Consider the following 12,405-nt stretch of genomic DNA (forward strand, 5'->3'; position numbering starts at 1 on the left):
TAAGCCGCAGCCCACCAAATTTGGCAAAAAACGGCATTTGTCCATAGATAAGCCACGCGGGACTATACGCCGCAGCTGTCCTCACTGTATCATGGGATATTTACACCAAAAGATATTAACCGGTACAACCTTATTTGACAGGGCATCATACGACCGACTGTCATAAGACCAAATAAACCATCATTAAACTTTGAACCAATTACTGCAAAGCTTTATTGCTTCAAGAAGCTTCATTTGGCCATCACTGCTCCCTTGGGGGAGACAGTCAACCTCTGCTGCCACCTGCTGTTGACTGTTGTCATCCAACATGCCTCTTAGCATGCACTGCAGCGCTACAGATGTATATAACAATCAAAAATCATGTTCTGTGCTAAATATTTCTTCAGTTACTGTTCCAATTGTTTCATCAATTGCTAGTTATGGTATTTACTAACACTTAATTTGACAGTGGTGCCATTAGACTGTCATTACACAATCATAATTATGACATGTCTCTGTCCTGAGCATTCATGAATGCTTATAACAGATGTCATTAAGTGTTATCCGGCAAATGATCTCATTTTTGAATGGATGCAAAAGATCAAAGATGGACAAAAATTGAGTTAGTGACATAATTTTCCAAATGACACTTAATGACATAAGCATTCAGTAATGTCCATGATCGGGTCATTTCATAATTTTGATGATCTTATGACAGTCTTATGACACCGCTATCAAATAAAGTGTTACCTATAAGCCACAGGTATCAAAATGAAGGAAAAAAAGTAGCGGCTTATAGTCCGAAAATTACAGTATATAAAATTTGGGAAAATTTTAACATTGTAAGATGTTACTCACAATGTTACTCATTATTTGATTCTTTCAAGAAGTCTTTTTTTTTTGAGTCAATTTTTGGATGACTGCTTTTACTTGAGTAATATTATTTAAGTAACGCTAGTCTCACTTGAGTAAAGTCTTTGGCTACTCTACCCACCTCTGTTCGTAACCCTTTCATGCACGATAAAAATAATAAATTAAAAAAAAAACACTCTTACAGGACACTCCTCTCCTCAGTCAAAACGAATTGGACATCTAGCGCTGTCAATGGCACTAAAGTTATGCATGGACGGCCAGTCCCAATTTAAATGGAAATCTGTCGCCTTCAGTGGCATGTACCGTAATTTTTTTACCGCCACTGCTTTTTCCCCTCATTTTGAATCCTGCAGTTTATAGTCCAGTGCAGCTTATTTGGGTGAATAGTTAACATTTTATTTGACAGCGGCGTCGTAAGACAGTCATAATAATGACATGACACCGTCACGGGCATTGATGAATGCTTATGGAAGATGCCATTAAGTGTCATCCAGCAAGTTTTGTCGCCAACTCCATTTATGTACAGCTTGGATCTTTTACATCCATTCAAAAGTAAGATAATCTGCCGAATGACACTAAATGTTATCTGGCATAAGCAGTCATTAATGCTCATGAGTGTCATGTCATAAATTTGACAGTCTTATGACAGTCTCATGACGTCAAATAAAGTGTTACCGGTTAATATCTTTTGGTGTAAATATCCCATATGTACAAATGCCGTTTCCGTGTCAAATTTAGTGGGTTGCACCTTATAGTCCGAAAATTACGATAATGGGAGTTTTAATTTATTGAGTAATTCAATAATCTATTTTTCCCGATTAATCTACGGGTCAACACTGCCAGTCCAAATGGACTGGACGCATCTAGAAATGTCCCTAAAAAAACAAACAACGCTTCAATTTGCCGTTTTTTAATTGTATTTGCGGGATTTTCGACAAGTCACTTTTTATGCAAAGAAATTCATAGTTATTTACTCATAATAACAATAATATTACATGTTTTAGTTGTACTGAAACCCAGAACAATGTGAACAGGAGCTAAACTAAGTGTGCACGCTTGAGTTACAAAAAGTGTCGCACGGAAGAAACAACAGGAAGTGGACACTCACCTCGACACCCCCCAACCCTGACCCCCACAATACCGACACAGAAGAAAAAGATACCAGGGGATTAAAAAACAGCAATATATCATAAAATAGAATCGGGAATTATATCAATACACTCCGGGTTATTTCTACAGAATCTGTTTGGAAGGCTCGTTTAAAAAGTCCACTTTTAAAAAAAAAAAAAAATCCTTTTCAGTCACGTCACTTTTTTCCCCATTTTCGCAACATATGACAACAAATAATGATAATAATAATAAGGCATCTGAACTGTGCTGGGAAGTCGAGAGGATTTGGATGAGCGCAACGAGTGGTTGTTAAAAAAAATACACACAAATGTACACGAGCAGACGCACAAGTGTTTACATGTTACACAAACCGTTTGTCAGTCAGTTGCTGTGTTTTGGCCTTCTGTTTTAACTCATTGGCTGTCATTGACAGAGGTCCAAATGGATCGGACGTCTATTGCCGTCAATGGCACTGAAACGTCATGGTTGGCGGCGAATGAGTTAACGATTAGTCTGTTGAATAGTTTTGCAATTAGTTGTAAATTTGATAATTTCTGTTGAAGAATTTTGCGATTAATCTATGACTAAATGGCCAAATGGGTTTAACGTCTCCTGACGTCATTGGCATTGAAATATGATCATTGACAACGAATGTATTCATAAAAGATGGGAGAATTTGGAGATTAATCTATGACTTTTAATTTTAATGGATTATGCATCTATTGCTGTCAATGGCACAGAAACGTGATCATTGGAAGTGGGTAGACGTCGACCAATATATCGGCAGACCGATATATGGACTTTCCAACATGCACCATCTGCTGAATAACAAAAATAATAATAATAATAAAGGCGATAAAAAAAGGATTTTGATCAGGCATCTATGTTGGCAACTGTGGCCGCCGCTGACTGACGGTGGGACACCGGAAGGACCCTGCAGCAGCTTGAAGGCAGGCTGCTATAGGAAGCTTCAGGTTTTCCTGGTTTATTAATATTGTAAGATTTGCAATGTTGATTTAGCCTTTTAAGGCGTTTAATGAGTGATCCTTACACTCTAAATGTAACTCGTAGCGTTAGCGTAGCATTCATGTTAGCATTAGCTTTAGCATGACGAGCATTCTCTTAAATTCTCTCACTTGTTTACATTTCTTCAGAATGTCCCGGTGGGTTTAATTATTTGATATTTATATTATTTCATTATATATTTTTAGATATCGGTCTTGGCTCCGGCATTTGAAAATCCTGTATTGGTCGACGGCTAGCAGTGAGTGAGTTAATGATTAGTCTGTAAAAGTCATCTTGTAATTACTGAAAGAACTCGACAGATTAACAACAAATTGTACAATTAATCTTATTCCGCGATGAATCTTAATTCTAAAACAAAACAAAAAATAGATTAATCTGTCCAAGATTTTTGTGTTCAAAGGATGAGAGCTATAATTTGGTTGAAATTAATTTTGCGACTATTTGAAGTAGCCAATAGATTTAACGTGTCAAATTTTGGGATTAATCTACAAATTGTAGCGCAGCCGTCAATGGCGGCCAAAGAGTTAAACTGCAAGTATCTACCTGCTTGGAACCGTTATAGTTGCTACTCAATTCATAACACGACCCGGCGGTCGTGCACCTTCGCAGAAGGTTTTGGAAGCTAAGGAGTCCCATCAGTCCTCCTCTTTTTCTCCCTTTTGTTCAAAAGTTGCCGCTCAGTACTCCGATCTTTAGGGACAAACAAAACAAAAAAAGTGACAACAAACTAAGCTAACGAACAAATGAGTTTTTAGTGAGCGTAATCGGCGAGAACCGAGGACCTCTCGTGCGGAACCGGCGACGGCAGAGGTAGGCGGACCGGCGAGCGCTCGACGTCCGATGACGGCGACCAGGACACGCCGTCGGCCCAGCGCCCCGCCGAAGCGGACGCCCGGCAGGAGAACTTGTGTCTCTCTAAGAGCCGCGGGTTCCAGAAGCGCCGGCGGCATTTGTGGCAGCAGAAGGCGTCGCGCTTGAGGTGGCGACCTCGGTGCCGGAGGGCCTTGAAGAGGCTGGTGCTGCGCTTGGCGCACACAGGGCAGCGTAGGCGGGCGCGGCGCCCCGACAGGTGGCGGACGCCACGGTGCAGCAGCAGGAAGCCCTTCCTTGCGAAAGTGGCGCCGGGACAGACGGGGCAGGGGAAGCGCTTGACGGGGATGTCCATGGACAGCAGGCCGCTGACTTTGACGGCTCCACCGGACCAGGATCTGACGGCCGCCGCTCCTCCGCGTACCCTCAGCTGCGCCAGGAGCTTCTTCTTATTCATCTGCGCCAACAGCCGGCCCCGTCTCTTCCTCAGCAGCATCAACTTCCTGCGCGTCTCCTTGCTGAGCGGAACGCCCACCAGCTTGCCGTCCCTCATGATACTGTGGATCACCACCCGTCGCTTCTTTTTGCGTCGTCTTCTGCCACCTTCTTGCTTTTTGGGTCGGTAAAGAAACGGGTCTCGCGGGTCCTGCTGCGGCGTCGCCGGCTCCGGGGCTCGCTGCTGGTGCGCCGTGCCGCCGTAGCCGGAGTCGTAGAAGGCGGGCGAGTACGCGGGCGTCTGCTGCTGGACTGCCCTCTGACCGTTGCGGTCGATGCCATGTTGCGAGAGCTTGTGGCGCACAAGGCTGTTGGAGTAGGCGAAGGATTTGCCGCAGACTTCGCAACGAAAGGATTTCTCCAGACCCACGCCGCCGCCGTGCACCGTCTGCTGATGCGCCGTCAGGTGGAAATAATGGCGGAAGGATTTCCAGCAGACCGTACAGGTGTAGAGCCGCTGCGAGGGAGTCCCCGACGTGGGGGACTTCTCTTCTTGGGAGCAAGAAGAGAAGAAGTCAGAGTTTTCCTGGTTGGCGACGCGTGCCACGGCTGCGGCGGCTCCTTTGATTCTCCGTCCCTGGTTGTCGATCTCGCCTCTCCTGTGCAGCTTGCCGTGTCTAACGAGGCTCTGCGCATAGGCGAACATTTTCCCGCACAGGTTACACTTGTAGTTCTTCTGCCCCGAGTGCACTGTGAGATGTTTGGTGAGATGGAAGGGTTCTCGGAACATTTTCCCGCAGACGTCGCAGGCGTGCGGCTTCTCGCCCGTGTGGACCCGATTATGCCGCCGCAGGGTCTCGGCCCGCCGGAAGCGTTTGCCGCACAGCTGACACCCGTACGGCCGCTCCGAGCCGTCGCCCGGGGGCGCCGGACTCCGCCGCCGCCTGACCGCCGAGTTGGGGTCTCGCTTTTCTCGCGGTTTGCGCGGCCGTCGGGGCTTGGCGTGCGGCTGGCTGTGGTGCGACAACGGCACAGTGGAGCCGTTGATGTTAGGCGAGGTCGACTGTCCACCGAGGTTACCGAAGCCCAACCCGCCCAGCAAGCCCCCGATGATGTCCCTTCTTTCTCCTTCCCTGCCTTCCGCGGTAATGTCACACGAAGCCGCCGCTGCTGCCGCGATAGCCGACATGGCGCTGCTGGTGACTTCGTCCTCAGAATCGTCCAATAGGGAGGAGAGAGGAAGATGCGGTTGCTGCTGGTGGTGCTGCTGTTGTTGTTGTTGTTGTTGACTCTGCGGGTGGGGGTGAAGGGTCGGCGCTAAAGGAGCCTTTCGAAGGGTTTGATTGCTCAAGTCCCCAGAAAGGGCGGAGTCCGGCGAGTAGAGCGACGACGCCTGTGAACGGCGGTAGTCGTCGTCGTAGGAAGCCTGCCCGGGGTAGCGGTTACTCGCGTAGTCTCCGGTGTATTTATCGGCGGGAACGACAGAGTTCTGATTGGGAAGGCGCATTTTCACTGCGCCGCTTGGGTTGGCAGAGCTAACGGTGCGGTTTTTAGAACTTCGCGGAGGTTTCCCGCAAGCGCCCGAGGCGGCGTGGTTGAGGAGGGAGGTGCTCTCGCGAAAGCAGCGACCGCACGCCGGGCAACGGAAGGGCTTTTCGTCGTGGATCTTCTCGTGCCGTGTGAGCGACTCGCGACGGTTGAAAGACTTTTGACAGATGTTGCAGACGAATGGCCGGTTCTCAGAGTGCGTGACGCTGTGTTGGATCAGGTGCCCTCGCTTTTTGAACCGTTTCCCGCAGTCTCCGCAGCAGAAGATCCGCTCGGGGCTCGGCGAGGCGCAGTCTGACTTTCTGCCGTGGGCTTCGGGCGTCAGGCCGTGGCTGCGCAGGTGCCGCCGCAAGCTGGAGAGATGCGTGAAGGTTTTCCCGCACTCTCCGCAGTGGTAAAGAGACTCCGTTTCGGGTCGGCTTGACGAACCGGCGCCCCGCTTTTCTAGGGATTTGGGCAAGTGCTGGTCGACGTCTACCAGCGCGGAGGTGGAGGAGGGCGGGGCCGACAAGGAGGAGGAGGAGGAAGAAGAAGAGGATGAGGAAGAAGAGGAGACGGCGGAGGACGAGGCGTGTTGGGACGGAGACGAGAGGAGAGACGAGTGCTGCTCGCTCATCCCGACGCCTCCGGAGGCCCCTCCCACTAAGCCCGAGGCGGGAGAGCCGTGGCGATGAGCGCCCGAGGGGGCGTGTGCGTGACTTTCCGCCTTCCTCTGCGGGAGGTAGCCCGCCATGGCTTTTTTACGCCTGCTACCGCCGCCCGACAGCGACATAGACGAGCCTTCTGACTTGGCGGCCTCATCTTTGGGGAGGGACAAGTGGAGGGGGAGGGGCAAAGGGAGGCCCGCCTCCTGTTGCATGAGGGAAGCGATCTGATTGGACGACAGCACCGGAATGCTTTGAAAATCGAATCCCCCAAGGGGGGCAGGTTGGGGGGCCGGGTGCAGCGGGTGAGGATGGTGCGTGTGACTGTGGGGGTGAGATAAGGCGTGGGGGGTCAGCTGCTGCTGCTGCTGAGGCGCTTGTGGCGCCGAATGTCCGTGGGAGGAGTGCAGGGTTGGGGGAGGGGCCAAAGACGAATTGGACTCGGCCGCGCCCTGGCCCAGACCCAAGCCCAAGTGGTTGTGAGTGCCCTGCTGGACCAGGAACTGCTCCAGGCTGCTGTTGGTGGGAACCCCCGATAGGAAGTACTGGTTGGCGGCCAGCATGCAGCTGAACTGCTGGTGGAGGCTGCGCGGGTCTGACTGACCCACCAGGGGGACCGTTGCACCGCCGGGGGGGTTCCCGGACGCTGAGACGGAGGTGGAGGTAGACGAGGAGGAGGCCGAGGGGCCAGGGGAGGGCTGCGGCACCGACAGTCCAGGGTGTAGCGGCGGGGGCGGCGTGGGCAGGACCCCGGCCCCGCCGCCGGCTCCGCCCCCTCCAAAGTCAAAGCGCCCCATTCCCGAGTGCAGCTGCTCCTGCGCCAGCGCCTCGGCCGGGTGGAACGGTCGAAGGAACTGCGGGTAACCCGACGAGGAGCCGCCCGTCCCGCCTCCGCCGCTCATTTTGCCGGACTTTCTGGAGCCGTGAACGGACGAAGACGACGACGTGGACTGACTCTGGTGCGAGATGGACGGGGGCGGGGCGCTCATTTTGGCGAAAAGGGAGGACGAATCCGCAAAGGCGTTGCCGCGCGAGGTGGGCAGGCTTCCCAGGCCCAGGCCAGACAGCAGACCACCGGACGTGTCGGCAGGGGTCTGGTGCTGCTGCTGGAGCTGCTGCTGGTGTTGAAGCTGGACCTGCTGCTGGTGGCTCAGCTGCCGGTCCAAGCCCAGTCCCTTGAACTGATGCGCCTGGTGTCCACTCAGCATCTCCAGGATCTCCATGGGGTACTTGCTGAACTGGAACATCTCCCGACGGCCCAGCGCTTCCCGCGAGAACCTCGGGGAGAAAAATCCACGCTGTTCAACGCTCAATGTCTCATTTGCTCTGCTGGCGAGGACTCAGATTGCTCCACTCATGAGGAGTGCCGTCGAATGGACTGAAGTGGGAGATGACAACCAATCTTCTTCCCGCTATACTCTTCTGGAAGTCTACAGAATCACAAGCAAAACAACACATCAGCGTGATATTACGTTTAAATGAGTTTAAGACCGATATTTCGAGACTAGAAACTTTCCCGCCATCAACTGGATTTTACGCATCGAGTGTGAGCTGCAGATGAATATTAAATTTGGTTCGGCTCATTAAGTCAAATCACTGGCTGCCTCTGACAGTGATAGACATCCAATCCAAAAGTCAGTCAAAATGGATTGGTCGTCCAACGCCATCAATGGGACTAAAACATGATCGTTAGCAGTAAATAAATTAATGAGATTAATCTGTCAGATAATGTTGCAAGAAACCGATAAATTTTGTTAGATTCATCTGTTCAGGAATTTTCTGATCGAACTAATTTTGCAATGAATCTAGTGCTGAAACAAATAATTGATCAACTCGAGTGATTCCATTAGAAAAAATGATTCAAAGTTTGCTGATTCGAGTATTCGTTTAATTAAAGTGGCGTTGTAATGGTTTTGAAAGTGTTTGCATTTAATGTTATTGATTTGGGTGGATACACTGCCCTCTAGTGGCAACAGTGAATACTAGGGTTGTTCCCATCATGTTTTTTTGCTCCAGATCCGATCCCGATCGTTTTAGTTTGAGTATCTGCGATCCCGATATTTCCTGATCCTACTGCTTTTTTTTTGCTCCTGATTCAATTCCAATCATTCCCGATAATTTTTACCGATCATATACATTTTGGAAATGAATAAAGAAAAAAAATGAATAAAACTCGGACGAATATGTACATTCAACATACAGTACATAAGTACTGTATTTGTTTATTATGACAATAAATCCTGAAGATGGCATTTACATTATTAACATTCTTTCTGTGAGAGGGATCCACGGATAGAAAGACTTGTAATTCTTAAAGGATAAATGTGACTTTGTATATTGTGACTAAATATTGCCATCTAGTGTATTTGTTGAGCTTTCAGTAAATGATACTGTAGCCATTTAACTGTTCTGCCCAAATGCATGATGGGAAGTGCAACCATGACTGTGCGTCGTGGTACCAATTGATATATCTTCTCTATGTTGGGATATAACAGAATGTTAAGAAAAAGATCAACTACTACCTTTCTTCCCCACATTGCTTCCCACGATTATTCTAATCGCTGGGGGAGGGATTGTAAGGCTTTAGCCATTTAAAAAAAGGCTCCAAAGGCTGCCAAAATTCTCTCTACTCATTTTACGCTGCCTTTTAGCTCTATATACTGTATGGGTAAAACGGCACCATTATAGATTGAACGCGACAATGCGTGAGTGGGTTGTGCAGCGCATGCGTTAACTGCGTTAAATATTGTAACGTGATAAATGTAAAAAATATTAATTCTCGCCGTTAACGCTATAAATTTGATAACCCTAAACTAAAGACTCTGGAGGAGTGTAACACATTATGTCTGTAACGTTAAATACAATTAGAAAACATTTAAAAAATATATATATATATATTAAAAAAAGGCATGTCCAGTATTTTTTTTTGCCGATTCCGATACTTTGAAAATGACGTGATCGGACCCGACATCTCTAGTGAATACGACTTAACCCATTTCACATGGCTGAATCCAGCCGCTCCCTGTTGAGACCAACATTTTTGTCCGAGGTAATTTTTTAAAAATGCATTCTTAATTTAGTTTATTGGTATATTCAGCCGTTTTTTTGTTGGAATGTGTGTTTGAATCATTTGTTAAAAGCATTGGAAAAAAAACATTGCCATTTTATAGCATTTAAGCTAACAGACTTTTGCTATGTGAGTTAGACAATTGTTCTTTTGTTGTACTTACAGTGGTATGAAAAAGTATCTGAACCTTTTGGAATTTCTCACATTTCTGCATAAAATCACCATCAAATGTGATCTGATTTTTGTCAAAATAACACAGATGAAAAAAACTGTCTGCTTTAACTAAAACCACCCAAACATTTATAGGTTTTCATATTTTAATGAGGATAGTATGCAAACAATGATAGAAGGGGGAAAATAAGTAAGTAATGAGTAAGTAACCATCACATTTAATAGCCTGTGCGCCCCCCTTTGGCAGCAATAACTTTAACCAGACGATTCCTGTAGCTGTAAATCAACCTGGCTGAACATCCGACTTTTAGAAATGGTTATGTATCCTTTCCCTGCTTTATGCAAATCAACAATCTTTGATCGCAGGTCTTAACACAGCTCTTTTGACCGAGCCATGATGCACATCAGGCAATGCTTTCTCATCAAGACATTTCTTAACTGGTGTGTTTTATTGCGGGCAGGGCAGCTTTAAACCACTCATCAGTGATTGGGCACACACCTGACAACTGTTTGGTAAAAATTGGTTTCAATTGCTCTAAGTCTCCTTAGGCAGAGGGTTCACTTACTTATTTTTCCCCCTTCTGTCATTGTTTGCATGCTATCCTCATCAAAATATGAAAACATAGTTAAAGCAGACACTGTATTTTCATCTGTGTGATTTTGACAAAGATCTCATTTGATGGTGATTTTATGCAGAAATGTGAGAAATTTCAAAAGGTTCAGATACTTTATCATGATGTAGGTCCCCATTTATTTATTTTTTATACCATGTGAGGCTCAGCTCATGTATTTTAATTTTCCTATGTATCTTATCCGATTATTCAATTATTCAAACTAGTTCATCAATTAATCGACTACTAAAATCAAAGATAGCTGTAACCCTATATTAATATAGGAATTCTAATGCTGCTAGTCCAGTCAAATGAATTTATCACGAGTAGACGACTAGACAAGTATACTAATACATTAGATGTCTAGCATTGTCAATGGCAGCTAATAACTTAATAATATTGTTGTGAACCAATGAATTTGTAAAATTAATCTGCTAATTTTGCTACCAGTCAATATGGATGAGAAACATGATCATTAACTACCAACCTTCCAACTTCAAATGTAATGGACGCCTATCGCCGTCCTGGCAGTTAATGAGTTGATGCTAATGTATTAAATGGACGCCCAATTGTAAAGAATGACAAGCTGTCAATCAAATATCACCAGAGTGACAGCATCCTTGCTTAACCCTTTCAGTAACACTGGTGTTCTTATGTTTCTAGCTAATAAAAACATAATTTGGAACATCTCCAGACGTGTCTTTGCATCTCACCTGCTTTGTCCGAGGTTGATTTTGTTTCCGGAGTTTCCAGAGAGGCGGTTCAGCTCTCAGGTTGTTGTCGCTTCCATAGACAGCATCCAAACAAGCATCCAGCGTGCTAAATGTCGATCAAAACAGCAAAATAAGTGCCCGAATGGACAAACGTATAACCATTGTACGTCTACACGTATCTAATAAGAGTGTAACTCAACAATTAAGTTACGAAAAAGCACCAAAAAAGGCAAGAATCTGCGATGGTAATGCTAAAATTTTAGCCGAGTGGTTAGCCACCGATTAGCGTGATGCTAGCAAGCAAGCTAATCTTCCGCTGCAGGAAAGAAAAATATTGTTCCATTTTTTTTTTCTCAACATTCTCACCTTAAAATGTTTGCCAAGAGGGGGAAAAATTCATTTAAATAGTCCAACATAAGCGCCGAAACTGGCGTTGGTCTCCGCTAGGTGTCCGCTGGGGGGCGGGGAACCTAGTTCGTCCAGCCCGAGCTAGCGACGAGCTAGGCCTGCCTGGCGTCCGCTCGGACCCCGCTAACAAAAACGCTGCGGGCCGCTCGGCGCCGCCATTGTCTCGGGGCTCCGCGACGCCGTTAGCCAGCACGCAAGAACGCCGCCTTCCATCAGGTTTTCTCCCGCCTGGCGCGTTCGGCTTTCTGCAGCCGAGGAGAGGGGTGGGGGCGCTCACCTCTCCGCCCCGCGTCGCTGCACTTTCGCTCGGCTAGGAGTCAGTCCTGAGTCCTCCCCCCTCGGAGCCATGAAATGGTCGCTTCCTGTGCGAGGTGCGCTGGTTCCGGCCTGAGTAGCCTACACACCGCACGTCCTCTCGAGATTGACGCTCAGTGCCACATTTCTTCTCTAATACAAAAAAAAAAAAAAAAAAAAAAAAGAAATTTCTGAGAAATGCATTTACTTGCACAAAAAATGTTCTTCCAAATAATCCACAAAAAGAAATACCAATTGTTTCTCCATACTTTGAATTACTGCAGACTTCTGGCATGGTTGAATTTGAAACTGCTGTACTCCTAGGGCTTGACCTGCTTTCCTCTCACCGTCTCAGGCCTGTCCACTGATCACAGACACGCTCTGTATCTCACAAAAAAATAATCAAATAAAGTACTATGTGAAGGTATGGTTACCAGTGTTGGGCACGTTACTTTAAAAAAGTAATTATGGTTACTCACTACTTCATCCAAAAAGTAACTGAGTTAGTAACTGAATTACTCTATAGCAAAAGTAACTAGTTACCAAGAAAAGTAACGATTTCCGTTACTTTAAAAAGAAATTGTTGTGTCAAAGAATTTGAAATTTTCTGAGAAGTATTCGAGTCAGTTGAATAGAGAAGAACAGACAGGTAGTTGTGTTATAGAACCTTGAATATTTATTGCACCTCACCAGCAACAGATTTATCCTACACTTGA

The 12,405-nt window shown here is 46.7% G+C and overlaps 1 protein-coding gene across 1 annotated transcript; it reads right to left on the minus strand.

Annotated features, from left to right (window-relative positions):
• Positions 1-1,195: 1,195 nt before the first annotated feature.
• On the minus strand, positions 1,196-11,773 carry LOC130911016 (uncharacterized). Its single transcript, XM_057828737.1, has 3 exons — positions 11,354-11,773; positions 10,988-11,093; positions 1,196-7,855 (listed from the first exon to the last, which is right to left on the minus strand). Exon 3 carries the CDS (start codon positions 7,670-7,672, stop codon positions 3,740-3,742), a length of 3,933 nt encoding a protein of 1,310 aa, XP_057684720.1. The 5' UTR covers positions 7,673-7,855; positions 10,988-11,093; positions 11,354-11,773; the 3' UTR covers positions 1,196-3,739.
• Between the last annotated feature and the right edge of the window lie 632 nt (positions 11,774-12,405).

This window comes from Corythoichthys intestinalis, chromosome 22, assembly GCF_030265065.1.
Source record: "Corythoichthys intestinalis isolate RoL2023-P3 chromosome 22, ASM3026506v1, whole genome shotgun sequence".
Lineage (NCBI taxonomy): Eukaryota > Metazoa > Chordata > Actinopteri > Syngnathiformes > Syngnathidae > Corythoichthys > Corythoichthys intestinalis.